Genomic DNA, 15,067 nt, shown 5'->3' with positions numbered 1-15,067 from the left:
TCTTTCATGTCGCGAAAATACATTTAAACATTACAAATTAGTATATAACCGAACATTTTGGCCTCCTCTTATTTCTTAATCCGTATTAAAATATATTTCGCTAAATAGTAATTTTAGGAGAGTTACTATTTTGCGAAATGGACCGTTTTCACCCCTGCGATGACAACGTGACCTCTTTCATGTCACAAAAATACATTTAAACATTACAAATTAGTATATCACCGAACATTTTGGCCTCCTCTTATTTCTTAAACCGTATTAAAATGTATTTCGCAAAATAGTAATTTTAGGAGAGTTACTATTTTGCGAAATGGACAATTTTCACCCTGCGGTAACAACGTGACCTCTTTCATGTCATAAAAATTCATTTAAACATTACAAATTAGTATATCACCGTACATTTTGGCCTCCTGTTACTTCTTAAACCGTATTAAAATGTATTTCGCAAAATAGTAATTTTAGGAGAGTTACTATTTTGCGAAATGGACAATTTTCACCCTGCGGTAACAACGTGACCTCTTTCATGTCATAAAAATTCATTTAAACATTACAAATTAGTATATCACCGTACATTTTGGCCTCCTCTTATTTCTTAAACCGTATTAAAATGTATTTCGCAAAATAGTAATTTTAGGAGAGTTACTATTTTGCGAAATGGACCATTTTCACTCTGCGGTGACAACGTGACCTCTTTCATGTCGCGAAAATACATTTAAACATTACAAATTAGTATATAACCGAACATTTTGGCCTCCTCTTATTTCTTAAACCGTATTAAAATATATTTCGCAAAATAGTAATTTTAGGAGAGTTACTATTTTGCGAAATGGACCATTTTCACCCCTGCGATGACAACGTGACCTCTTTCATGTCACAAAAATACATTTAAACATTACAAATTAGTATATCACCGAACATTTTGGCCTCCTCTTATTTCTTAAACCGTATTAAAATGTATTTCGCAAAATAGTAATTTTAGGAGAGTTACTATTTTGCGAAATGGACAATTTTCACCTTGCGGTAACAACGTGACCTCTTTCATGTCATAAAAATTCATTTAAACAAACAAAAGCACGTAGAACTTGCGCAAATGCGAAACACGATCTCTTGCTCGTAACGAAGAGGTGTGCGACGGGGGTGTAATCAGAAGCGCGTACGCGTAACTTTTCCATGTATATTATTTTTATTAAAAATTTTGAAGCAAAGGAACTGTATTACTTGCGATTATAAAACTGCTGGACGACTATTTCGGCATGGATATGCTTCTGTTCTCTATACGAGACGGAGAGTCTAAACATGTTTAGACGCCACTGGAAAACTGTCATGTTGGTGCAACATGCCAAGATGTTCGGTGATATACTAATTTGTAATGTTTAAATGTATTTTTGTGACATGAAAGAGGTCACGTTGTCACCGCAGGGGTGAAATAGTCCATTTCGCAAAATAGTAACTCTCCTAAAATTACTATTTTGCGAAATATATTTTAATACGGTTTAAGAAATGAGAGAAGGCCAAAATGTTCGGTGATATACTAATTTGTAATGTTTAGATGTATTTTCGTGACGTGAAAGAGGTCACGTTGTCACCGCAGGGTGAAAATTGTCCATTTCGCAAAATAGTAACTCTCCTAAAATTACTATTTTGCGAAATACATTTTAATACGGTTTAAGAAATAAGAGGAGGCCAAAATCTTCGGTGATATACTTATTTGTAATGTTTAAATGTATTTTTGTGACATGAAAGAGGTCACGTTGTCACCGCAGGGGTGAAAATAGTCCATTTCGCAAAATAGTAACTCTCCTAAAATTACTATTTTGCGAAATACATTTTAATACGGTTTAAGAAATAACAGGAGGCCAAAACGTTCGGTGATATACTAATTTGTAATGTTTAAATGAATTTTTATGACATGAAAGAGGTCACGTTGTTACCGCAGGGTGAAAATTGTCCATTTCGCAAAATAGTAACTCTCCTAAAATTACTATTTTGCGAAATACATTTTAATACGGTTTAAGAAATAAGAGGAGGCCAAAATCTTCGGTGATATACTTATTTGTAATGTTTAAATGTATTTTTGTGACATGAAAGAGGTCACGTTGTCACCGCAGGGGTGAAAATAGTCCATTTCGCAAAATAGTAACTCTCCTAAAATTACTATTTTGCGAAATACATTTTAATACGGTTTAAGAAATAACAGGAGGCCAAAATGTTCGGTGATATACTAATTTGTAATGTTTAAATGAATTTTTATGACATGAAAGAGGTCACGTTGTTACCGCAGGGTGAAAATTGTCCATTTCGCAAAATAGTAACTCTCCTAAAATTACTATTTTGCGAAATACATTTTAATACGGTTTAAGAAATAAGAGGAGGCCAAAATGTTCGGTGATATACTAATTTGTAATGTTTAAATGTATTTTTGTGACATGAAAGAGGTCACGTTGTCATCGCAGGGGTGAAAATGGTCCATTTCGCAAAATAGTAACTCTCCTAAAATTACTATTTTGCGAAATATATTTTAATACGGTTTAAGAAATAAGAGGAGGCCAAAATGTTCGGTTATATACTAATTTGTAATGTTTAAATGTATTTTCGCGACATGAAAGAGGTCACGTTGTCACCGCAGAGTGAAAATAGTCCATTTCGCAAAATAGTAACTCTCCTAAAATTACTATTTTGCGAAATGAATAAAAATCCTTCTTATTAATGAACGATTACTCCAAAATCCTTGTGAAAGTTGTCTTTACCTTATTTGAAAATATATCTGCATTATTCCTTTTGTTTTATTTCATCTGACCCGATTTCGTTTCGTTTCGTTTCGTTTCGTTTCGTTTCGCAAAATAGTATAAGCCGAATTTGAACACGTTATAAGGAATAGTATGAGGAACGAAATATGGTCGATTTAACACGATACATATCATAAAACTTACCTACAACTTGTGTCCGCTATGGTTTCTGGCGACTTCTGCCGTTTTTAAAAGCTTGTTTGCCATCACAACGGACACACAAGATTTGGGTAAGATCTATTGATTTTACGTGTAAAATGTTCATATTTCGAAATATCTATCGTTGTAAATCGACCATATTTTCGTTCCCCATACTGTTCCTTGTAACGTATTCTGAACGGTTCCTCTCGCAACTTAACAACGCGTCACACAACGTGTTAAAACGCCGATGTCGCTGTCGATTTCGCGTTAACGGGTCGTAGTTCGTGGTCGTTTCAGCTCCCATTGTGTCGCCGTTTCAGAGTCGTATCGCCGTCCAAATGTACTTTAACAGGTCCTCATAATGAAACTAACCACAACGGCCTCCGGTAATATTTTTGCCTCAAGTAATATTTTTAGTAATATTTTTTACAAGACATTTTACAAATCAGCAAACATAATATGGCTTCTTGAAAATCAAAAGAACACTATTGATCTGCATTGAAAGAATACTACACCAAATTTATTCCAAAAAAACTAAAGTTTAAAATCAAACAATTTACCCAAAGTTGCAAGTAGATAGATAGACAGATAGACACCTTTATTTAAAGGATAACCAATAGTCCTGTCAGAAGCCTAAAAGTACACTACCCTGCTATCAACAGGAACCCTGAGTTTAAAAATATTCTGATTTCAAATGCATAAAAAGCATCTTCAGAAACATTACAACATATATAGAAAAAATGGGAAAAAATAAAATTAAGATAATTAACCTGAACAAAAATTATTATAAACAGTACAGCCATTATAAAAAGAACTCTTGGCAACTTGGGTACTTCCTGCAGGCAAGTGGATTTGATTTCTCTGCCATGTAGCACGCAAGAGAACCCCACTAAATAATTAAGACTGTGATGCATCTAATACATCATAGTTTTCACTACATCTAAACCACATAACATGACTACAAGCAAAGTTTGAGAGAAAAGCAGCCTTTATCATTATAAGGTTATTATACTACAGTAACAAATAAAACTCCTAATACATAAGCTAAAAATCAGATAATAAACAAACATACTAATGACAACAAAAGGGATAACTTTTTCAAGAAACTGTGGTGCAAGAACACCTCCACGACATAGAAATAAACGATAAGGATGCATCCAACCCAGTCACTAGACACTTTAATCTCCCTAATCATTCTAAACAGCATATGGCAGTTTCCAGCCTTTCCCTACATCTAGGCAATTCAGAAAGCCACAAAACACGAGAACAAAAATTTATCTTTCAAACCAGCTCTCCTAATCCCCACAGCATCAAGAAGCTCTTTTCATTCAACCAATTTATTCTTGTTTTTTATCACCACATTCATAGCTCCATTATCCGCATATAAACCCACACACAACCCACAATTTCTCCAATCACTCAGAAAAAGGGCTAACCGTAGCCTTGAAACATCAGCTTTTAAATTCTTTATGGTGGCCAATTCATGTTATCAATACAGATTATAATACTTAATTAGCATGTTATACTCTTCCACCAACGCAGCACCACAATTTCTTTAGAAACTTACCCCCTTTATTTCTAGCCCCATAGAGTCTCTGTGGCTTAGTGGTAGAGCACCAGAGGGAGGAATCTAAAGATCTGAGGTCCGATTTCTCATGGGGACTCCATCTCTCTTATTCCATTTACAAACATGATGCTATCGACATTGTACTGCTTATCCTAGCAGTATGTAGGATGTGCTTCATATCAAAGGTGTCCCAAGCTCACATCTCAAGAAATTGCAAGCAATTAATTCATGAACAGAGCAGCTGAAAGATTCAAAAACTGGACAGATATGAAAGGCTAACAAAATGAAATAGTGGGAGGGATGGAAGGAAAAAAAATTGGCTTGTGCTGTCAAGGCAAATGAACTACTTAACTAAAATCCCTTAGCAATCTCTTAAGTACCCAGCAAGACACTAATGTTACAAGCAAAAGGAAAATCAACTAGCAGCCCAAATATACACAATTAAGTCTGCTGATGTTGAATTATTTGTACCAAGTGTGCTGAAGGCTCACTTCCTACAAGTAACTGATAACAAGTTAAGACTCTCTCTGTGCCAATTTCCCTTTTTTGTAATTCAGAAGCACATCACATAATATTGGTGATGTTTCCGGTAAGAAAGGAAAAAAAATAAAGTGTTCTTGTTAGCATTTACTGAAGACCAGACAAATGATGACTTATCACAGTAATTTCATAAGGGAGCATAGGTAAATTGATTAATGAGTTCTTTTTCAATTCCACTTCAAACTGTAATCAGGGATAAGGAATGGCCATCTCCTTCTCTTCTTTGCCCATTATGTATCCTTCCACCCTTTCCCTTCCAAGATCCCATTTAGTAATTCTCCTTACTGTCTGCCATACAATTCTAATAATGTTAGTTCAGAAAATTTGGTATTGGATCAACTAATAATCCCTTTGTAATATTTTTCTTATTTCTCATCACTAGTCTGCTTGATATTGTATTGATACTGTAAGGAGAAATTCTTTGTTGGTCACTCATGCAAGTTGAAGGGTTAATGGATTCAGCAAACTAAGACCTTGTGGCAATATAAGGTGTCTCAAATGGACTGCAAAGCCCAGTTGTTTGAAGGCCAATTAGTGCTAATCCAAGGTTGAATTTTAATCCCAGCTTCTTTACTCCTTTGTTCAAAAGCCTCTATTAAAAAATTTCTCTACCATTTTTAGAGCATTCAATCATCAAACAGCAGACAAAAAAATTCATACTGAATTTTCTTTTACAGCTTTTAGATGTGAAATCCAATTTCAAACTAACCCTGGTTTATCTCAACCCAGCTTCAAACAACATGGTCCTTGTCTATAACAGGCTTGCCAATGTTATTGCATGAAGTAGAATACCAGTATGCTATAAGTTGAAAAGTCAAATACTTGATTATTGTCATGATGAAGAAAAAAAAAAACCTTAGCATAATATTTGTCTACTTATAATTTTCTATACCCCTTTCGACCCATAACTCAACCCTTCTTTTCCCTTTTATCAACCTAGAGCCTAAAAAAGCACTAGATAAAGGAAAAGCAACTCATTAACCCTTTACACCCTAATATCAGTGTACATATTCTCCATACTGTTCTCTAAACATTTCCTAAGGTGCTGACAAGGAGAATTTCTCCAAAAAATTTAGAGCTTCTTTGGTTGGTGATCATTTCCTTTAATCTCATAACCTCACACATTAATAATGTGTGATTCAGGGGGTGATATTGTAAGGCGAAATTAAATGCTTATCACCCTTAGGGGTCAAAAGGTTAAAAGATATACCCTTGCCATCAGTTGTTACATGCTAGTTCATGAGCAAAAAGACTTCCTAATCACCAACAAGAAACTGTGTTTTCCTCGTAACGAAAGTACGGAAATCTTGATGAAAATCATAGGTGTCACTGATACCAAAGTCACTGGTGCACATATTTTCATGGTCTGAAATTTTTAAAGCATACCCACCATAAAGACCTCTACCGAGTGTTGGTCTATATTCACTGTAACAGCAGATGCCATACTTTTGGCCATCAAAAGTAATTGGCATTTTAGTCGGTTCCAGGTCCTGTAGGTTGACCAAACTAAACAAGAATGTTTTTAAACATCTTGAAAGGGCTCGATATTTCACTATCCATAAAGTACACCACAGGCAGACAACCCTGCAGGTTTCAGGCCGTGTGACGTCAGTCCGCAAATCGTAACATTTCATCCCCAAAATCCGCTTAATGACAGTCAGATAAATAAAGTTCACTTACCTTCGTTTTTCTGTGTTGTCTCGAGTAATTTTGCGGGGTTTTGGGACGGTTAATTCGCCACTTTGCACTAACGCCTCTCCAAAGGCAAAGGAAAAACACAAGGCGTGCCATTTCCTGGGACCGTCTGGGCCGAAAGCCTCCAGAATTTCGCCGAATTTCTTCTGCTTCCAAATGTCGCTCACCTCCCAGCTTCGAGCACGTTAAAATTCGATAAACGAATAAGAGCCAAGACAAAAATCAGTGCAATCACCCGCCTCTAACCACCTCAAAAGCCTGCTCGATTTCCCACATTTGCTCATCACCTACAGTCGACACATGATGTGGACCGAAGTGGTCGATTACAATCCTTCGATTAACCGTATTAAATTTCAAATTAATCACTAACTGAGCTCAGATTTCACCCAACCCTCCCCACGTCAGTGTATGATGTGTCGGTCGAAAGACGGTACAAATCAGCCCTGGCGTGGGAGGGGTCGGGTGAAATTATGAGGCTCAGGCGAAGTATCCGGAAATGAGCGCAAGGAAAGTAAGAAAAGTTGCCAAGGCGAGCACTGTGGCTCTGAGTAATGAAAAGCAAAATAAAACAGCAATTACCTTAAGTGCGTAATTTAAATTGCCTATTGATCAGTTATGAGGGTAGACAGAAGAACCTTTTAATTACCAATTTATGCTCAAGAACGTATTTTTATGGATACTACAATTCGATGTAATTTTCAGGCACATCTACCGCGACTGATGTAAAGAACGCACAGGGGATTCTACCAAAAGTTCTAAAACAACACCTCAACCCAAACAATGAAAAGATCACTAAAGCTGCAAAAGCCAGCAAACATCGGCCCAGCTGGTTACCAAGGAAACTACCACCGTGACAGCCGAAGGGGTGCCAGCGGAAGCTTAATTGACCGTTGACATTTGGAGGGATGTTCCCAAAACGCCAGATTAGTAGTTTTAACTCGTTCAACCAAATAGCTCTTTTATTTCTATTAAAAAAAGTTAAACTTTTTTCTGTAACTGAAATATAACTTGATTTATTAACTTACCAGCTATATAGGATACTTGACTATGTAATAGTTTTAACTCGTTCAACACCAGTTTTTAGTTTTTTTACAAGAAGTTAAACTTTTTCTAGTAACTGAAGTACAAGTTGATATATTAGCTTACCAACTATATAGAATACTAGTCCATATAGAATACTAGTCTATATCTTAAGTTTTAACTATTTCCAACGCGGTAGCCATTCCTCTTGCTTTGCGAGAAGTTCAAGGTTTTCTTGTAACTAACATATAACTTAATGTATGAGCTTATCGACTACTTAAATATCAACACAAACTAAAAATTAAACAGGAGCTTTTTTTACCTTACTTTGTTTACATTTACACAATGTAAAGTAAATGTTAGTGTTCAGTAAAAGATTTGGTAGTTCAGCTGTAATAAGCAAAATAAAACCAAGGGGTGTGGGTGACCCCGTGACCCAGAAAAAGGTATCTCTGTATGTTGAGCGCCTGACCATAAAAAACCTCGAGTGGGACATGATATGAAAGATGATAGAAACACACAGAAATTTACCCTAACAGGCCCCTTATAATGAAACTAACCACAACGGGAGACAAACATCAATACTAAACTATCATTTCGCTTTAACAAGACCTTTGAATGGTATTCACCTGATTTTTAAAAGTCCAGCCACCCCACACCCTTTTTTATAGTTCAAACTGCGAAATCTCTTCTCTTTTATATATCCTTTTCCTAGCAAAGGTTCTCAATATTGGGGCGAAGCATCCCCATTTAGAAGGTGCACCCCCCTCCTCCCTGGATCATTTGTTTTACTTCATTTGAGTAAAAACACTTCGTAATCACTCAATTGAAATTTTGAAGTTCCTGTGAAGAAAGTCTCGCGTTCTGGAGGAAAATGATATGGGCTATCAAAATCATTAGACTCACCTAATGGCATCTGTAAATAGCTATAGATTTTTAAGGTGAATTGCTTTCTGTTTGACGAGCCGCCAAACGTTGGTCCAAAGTCAGAACAACAAAAGATGCCATACTTTTGGCCTCCAGGAGTAAGTGGTATTTGCATTGGTTCATGGCCATGTGGGTTGATCATACTGAACAAGAATGCTCTGGTACATCTTGAGTACATGCCTGCACCTGTTGATGAGATGATGCTCCTTTTATCACAGGCAGACCACAGTATGTGTTCGTGGTTAATCATTTTTGACATGAGACAAACAAAATCCACGAGGGTTATAAATAAAGGTCTGAAAATTGCATATCTAAATCACATCTCGGTCTGAATATCTCAATAAAGTTCAATGAAACGTTAATCGATGCATTTGTGTTATTTTTCGCCTTCATGGGCCGTTTGAAGCGTTTTCTTACGAAATTTTTTTGGCCGTTGTCGTTGTTTCACGCCAAAATTTTAATTATTTTAATTTAACTTTCGTTTCTACGCAAATTATTAGCTATTCAGTATTTTCCACCTGATTAAATAAATTTTACTACTTACGATGCCAAGACTGTTCCGTAAAACCTCCAAATACATTTTTTCCACTCTTCACAATAGTAACAGTGGGCCCTTTGTTGTCACATCTGGAGTGAAAGCATTCGGCTGTGCAGCCATCTCGAGAAGCACGGTACAGAAGACGGAGGCGATGTCGCCTTATCCCTAAGTCAAGAAAGGGCAACCAACTTAGCAGCAGGTTGATATGTTCTTCATTCGTGAGTATCTCCGACATAATACTCAACTTCATTTGTAGCCCTCTAATCTGGTAGAACTCCGCTTCAATGAAAAGTTCTTCTTCAGACGTTTCACCATTCGGTAAGACTAGCTCCCCGTTCCGAAGATAATTGAGTATAAACCGGAAGTGTTTTCCATCCCTGTCGAGGATGAAGGTGCCGTTTTCAGCATGCTCCCCTAAAAACATGGCGGCTAACCTTGAGTTTGGATCTTTGGTCAGTGTTTGGAGAGTTGTTGTGAAGTAATGGCCGCCAACATTCAGTTTCACGCTCGTTAAACTATCTGCCACCGATTTTAATTTATCCAGTATCCCTTGTATTTGGTAAAACTCAGCTTCTTCGGCAAGTTCTTTCAGAAATGTTGCTCCATCTGGTAAAGTTAATTTACCAGTGCGAAGATAATTGAGTATAAACCGGAAGTGAGTTCCATCTCGGTCGATAAAGAAAGCGCCGTCTCCACGAGGTTCCATTTTAAACTTCCCTGAGAACATGGCGGCCAGCATTGAGTTTGAATCTTTGGTCAGTGTTTGAAGACTTGTGGTGAAGTAATGACCGCCGACATTCAGTTTTACAATCGAGAGAATACTTTGATCATGCTGCATGTTGTCTACTTTCTGTACCTGCGTATCGCTACAAACAGGTTTTGGTGAGTAAAGTGTAAAATACTTTCTTGAAATCACTCCTGCTTTCTGTTCGCTGACCAAACTTGCGAGATATGATGAGAATCTTAATTATTGCCAAGGGGGAGGGTGAGGGTGGGAGGGGGGGGGTTGGAGGATTTTGGTTGTTTCACAATAAAATCTACGTGATCACCCCAAGCGCTCTGAAATATTTTTATGATTCCCCTCATTGACACAGTAGTCCCACTTTAAACTCTATTAGCGATGCCTGATCATCCCTTTCGTCCCCCCCCTCGAATTCTCCACATCCCCCCCTCCCCGTTATGACTAAGAAGTGTAAGCGTTTTCTGTCGAATAAATATGTTTGTCACGCGAAGGTATGCTTGCAATTTCAGACCATTTTTAAGCTGATTAATTCTTCGCTAAAAACTTAGCCCAAAAGACAAAACCAGACAAGACATTTATCAATTGCTCTAATTTGCCCAATTATTGTCCCGTGCTGGACATAAAGGATTGTAAATGGAAGCGATTTTCGCAGTTATGACCACCACGTAAGCAGTGGTGAAAATAAGGCCTGAAAATATTCAGGCCTGTACGGGATTTGAACCCATGACCTCAGCGATACCGGTGCAGCGCTCAACCAACTGAGCTGACAAGCCAAGTAGAAGCTGGCCATTATGTTGGTCCCAAATAAACTCATGAAGTGATGAATAACTGACTGTAAATATATGAAAGTTATACGAGTGAACTGCGAACAAAGAAATGAATATGGAAGCGATCTCCACGGTGAATATAAGGCCCGAAATAGAGGATTGTGTTTGAAGAATCGAAGGCCTTAGAGGATGACAAAACCACTTTATTTGCATAAAGCTTCCCTTGTCCTGCTCCAAGTAATATTTTTCTGTCCTGCTTGAGGCACTTTTAGACATGGCTTCTTAAAAATCAAAAGAACGACACCTCTTTCCTGCAACGAGTGAGTACTACACCAAATTTATTCCCAAAAACACTCAGGTTTAACATTAAAGAAATTTACAGTTGTAAATACTGATGCATTTAAAAAGGCACAGTTTTCACTATGTCTTAACTACATACTACAACAAAGTTTGGGACAAAGGCAGCCTCACTTCCTGTTTGTACTCAATTATCTTCTATCTTCACAATATTTTATCATTACTCAGTAGATGTTTAGCACAGAGGGTCATCAGTTTATCAGTCATACTATCATGTGTTACCCTCTCTTAACACAGTTGTTACTTACCAACTAACTTACTTATATTCATTACTACAAGGTTACTACTCAACTTATTATTTTCACAAATAAAAATAATCCTATTTAAGAAATAAGCTAAAAATAAAACAATGCTGAAATGCACTGTTCAATATAGAAGGCTGTCTGTTACAAAACCCACACAAACCCAAAAGACCGACGCCATGAAATACTGGGAGGGAACGGAGGGATAGATAAATAGTTCTGAGAGTCCACACAAGGTATATTGTGCACAAGCAAGCTAAGCAATTGAGCAACTGAACTTTAATCCATAAATGATCTCTTAAGTGCCTGGCAAGACAGCACTTTTACTTATGAAAGGAAAACCAACCAGTAACCCTAGTTTACACAACTAAGTCTGCTGATGTTAAATTACTTGTACTAAGTGAGCTGCAGGCTTGATTCACAAGTGTGATGCAAGACTCTCTCTGTGCCAATTTCCCGTTTTTGTAATTAAGGAGGTCATCACATAATATTGGGTGATGTTTCCAGTAAGAAAGGGGAAAAAATAATGTGTTCCTGTTACCACTTAATAAAGACCACACAAAATATAAGACTTGTCACAGGAATTTAACAATGGAGAGTCAACAACTGTGTCCTGAAGTTACTAGTGCTCTCAGAAAAGCTTAACCTATGATTTTGATTGCCTTGAACATACACTGTGAGAATCACAAAAGACCACTTACTGAAACTCACAGTCTAGGCACAAGGGGCATGAAAAGCAATAGATGTCCTCTTTAACTTTAACTCCCAAGATCTGATTGTTTATTCTCCCCTCTAGCTGCTACGCATAATTTATTTGTAAATTTGATACCAGAAGTTGATGTTAAATCAAGCAAACACCTCCTACGTGATATAATTGTGTATTCTCATTTCCTGTTTGCTGGATAATGTATGGATATCATCAGGAAAAGTTACATCTTAATAACTTCTGGGAGTCAAGGGTTAACATGTTAATTTGTATGAAGATTGGAACCCACAACATGAAGGATCTATGGCAGTAAGTGGACTGTAATAAATTTGAAAAATAGTGACATCATCATGCTTTGAATGGGTTCTGAAAGTTTTCTTTTTCCAAATTCTAAACACCAGAGCATGAAACTGAAATTTATAATGACCACTGCCAAACAAAGTACATAGATTAATGAGCCTTTTCTTATTCCTCTTCAAACTCCAATCGGGGATAAGGGATGATCTCGGCCATCTCCTTTCCTTCTTTGCCCATTATGTATCCTTCCACCCTTTCCCTCCCAAGATCCCATTTACTAATTCTCCATACTGTCTGCCATACAATACTAATGATGTTAGTTCAGAAAATTTGGTATTGGATCAACTAATAATCATTTTGTAATATTTTTCTTATTTCTCATCACTTGTCTGCCTGATATTGTATTGATACTGTAAGGAGAAATTCAGTCTTGATCACTTGTTCAAGTTAAAGGGTGAATGGATTCAGCAAACTAAGACCTTGTAGCAACATAAGGTGTCTCAAATGGACTCCAGAGCCCAGTTGTTCGAAGGCCAATTAGTGCTAATCCAAGGTTACATTTTAATCCCAGCATCTTAACTCCTTTGTTCAAAAGCCTCAATTGGATAATTTTCACTACCATTTTTAGAACATTCAATCATCAAACAGCAGACAAAAAAAAATTCAAACTGAATTTTCTTTTACAGCTTTTAGATGTGAAATCCAATTTCAAACTAACCCTGGTTTATCTCAACCCAGCTTCAAACAACATGGTCCTTGTCTATAACAGGCTTGCCAATGTTATTGCATGAAGTAGAATACCAGTATGCTATAAGTTGAAAAGTCAAATACTTGATTATTGTCATGATGAAGAAAAAAAAACCTTAGCATAATATTTATCTACTTATAATTTTCTATACCCTTTTCGACCCATAACTCAACCCTTCTTTTCCCTTTTATCAACCTAGAGCCTAAAAAAGCACTAGATAAAGGAAAAGCAACTCATTAACCCTTTACACCCTAATATCAGTGTACATATTCTCCATACTGTTCTCTAAACATTTCCTAAGGTGCTGACAAGGAGAATTTCTCCAAAAAATTTAGAGCTTCTTTATTTGGTGATCATTTCCTTTAATCTCATAACCTCACACATTAATAATGTGTGATTCAGGGGGTGATATTGTAAGGAGAAATTAAATGCTTATCACCCTAAGGGGTCAAAAGGTTCAAAGATATACCTTAGCCATCAGTTGTTACATGCTAGTTCATGAGCAAAAAGACTTCCTAATCACCAACAAGAAACTGTGTTTTTCCTTGTAAAGAAAGTACGGAAATCTTGATGAAAATCATAGGTGTCACTGATACCAAAGTCACTGGTGCACATATTTTCATGGTCTGAAATTTTTAAAGCATACCCACCATAAAGACCTCTACCGAGTGTTGGTCTATATTAACTGTAACAGCAGATGCCGTACTTTTGGCCAAAAGTAATTGGCATTTTAGTTGGTTCCAGGCCCTGTAGGTTGACCAAACTAAACAAGAATGCTTTTAAACATCTTAAAAGGGCTCGATGTTTCACTCTCGATGAAGTACACCACAGGCAGACAATAATCCTGCAGGTTTGAGGCCGTGTGACGTCAGTTATTTGATACGCTAGTTGAACACGTACATTGTTTGTAATTTGCGACGGTCGATCTCGGCAAGACGCAAGTGATCCCAAGAAATGTTTCATAAATTCCGCAAATCGTAACATTTCATCCCCAAAATCCGCTTAATGACAGTCAGATAAATAAAGTTCACTTACCTTCGTTTTTCTGTGTTGTCTCGAGTAGCTTTGCGGGGTTTGGGGACGGTTAATTCGCCACTTTGCACTGACGCCTCTCCAAAGGCAAAGGAAAAACACAAGGCGTGCCATTTCCTGAGACCATCTGGGCCGAAAGCCTCCAGAACTTCGCCGAATTTCTTCCGTTTCCAAATGTCGCTCACCTCCCAGCTTCGAGCACGTTAAAATTCGATAAACGTATAAGAGCCAGGCCAAAAATCAGTGCAATCACCCGCCTCTAACCACCTCAAAAGCCTGCTCGATTTCCCACATTTGCTCATCATCTACCGTCGACACATGATGTGGACCAAAGAGGTCAATTAAAATCCTTCGATTAACCGTATTAAATTTCAAATTAATCACTAACTGAGCTCAGATTTCACCCGACCCTCCCCACGTCAGTGTATGATGTGTCGGTCGAAAGACGGTGCAAATCAGCCCTGGCGTGGGAGGGGTCGGGTGAAATCTGAGGCTCAGGCGAAGTATCCGGAAATGAGCGTAAGGAAAGAAAAGCAAAATAAAACAGCAATTACCTTAAGTGCGTAATTTCATTCCTGATTCAATGTTTCCTTAGAAATATTTCTTTCCTCAAAACTTCCTAGATTTTCACTAAACCAACATGTATCTGTTAGTATAATTACGTTCTCTTACCATCGTTGTTTTCCCTCCCTTTGACCCTTTGAGTGCCAAACCTAATTTGGGACTGAATTATCCTTGCTTTGCTTCGCTTTATGATTGGTCCAAAAAAAAAAAACTCTCGCCACTCTCTTAACCAATCAGATGCAAACGTAAGCCAATCACGCTTTGGTCATTCGCGTTTTCCCGCGTTTTTGTCAATTTGTAGGTTTTTGAGTTCTCATTGGTTCTTTAGGGTACTTTACTGTGATTGGCCGTCATGGTTACAATGTTTTTTGTATTTCGTGACACTAAATCGAAAAGGG

The 15,067-nt window shown here is 37.3% G+C and overlaps 1 protein-coding gene across 1 annotated transcript; it reads right to left on the bottom strand.

The window, feature by feature from the left end:
- Nucleotides 1-7,343: 7,343 nt before the first annotated feature.
- On the bottom strand, nucleotides 7,344-10,206 carry LOC131781448 (uncharacterized). Its single transcript, XM_066169646.1, has 2 exons — nucleotides 9,221-10,206; nucleotides 7,344-8,862 (listed from the first exon to the last, which is right to left on the bottom strand). Exons 1-2 carry the CDS (start codon nucleotides 10,050-10,052, stop codon nucleotides 8,543-8,545), a joined length of 1,152 nt encoding a protein of 383 aa, XP_066025743.1. The 5' UTR covers nucleotides 10,053-10,206; the 3' UTR covers nucleotides 7,344-8,542.
- Between the last annotated feature and the right edge of the window lie 4,861 nt (nucleotides 10,207-15,067).

Source organism: Pocillopora verrucosa, chromosome 7 (assembly GCF_036669915.1).
Source record: "Pocillopora verrucosa isolate sample1 chromosome 7, ASM3666991v2, whole genome shotgun sequence".
Lineage (NCBI taxonomy): Eukaryota > Metazoa > Cnidaria > Anthozoa > Scleractinia > Pocilloporidae > Pocillopora > Pocillopora verrucosa.
The sequence above is the reverse complement of the archived record's forward strand: the minus strand, read 5'-3'. Positions and strand labels throughout refer to the sequence as shown.

What these genes read in the sequence shown, in the direction of transcription:
- LOC131781448 (XM_066169646.1), bottom strand. Translation starts at nt 10,052, where the DNA reads ATGCAGCATGATCAAAGTATTCTCTCGATTGTAAAACTGAATGTCGGC. An exon ending in TACGGAACAGTCTTGGCATC is followed by an intron (nt 8,863 to 9,220) that starts GTAAGTAGTAAA and finishes TCTCATCAACAG; the next exon opens with GTGCAGGCATGTACTCAAGA.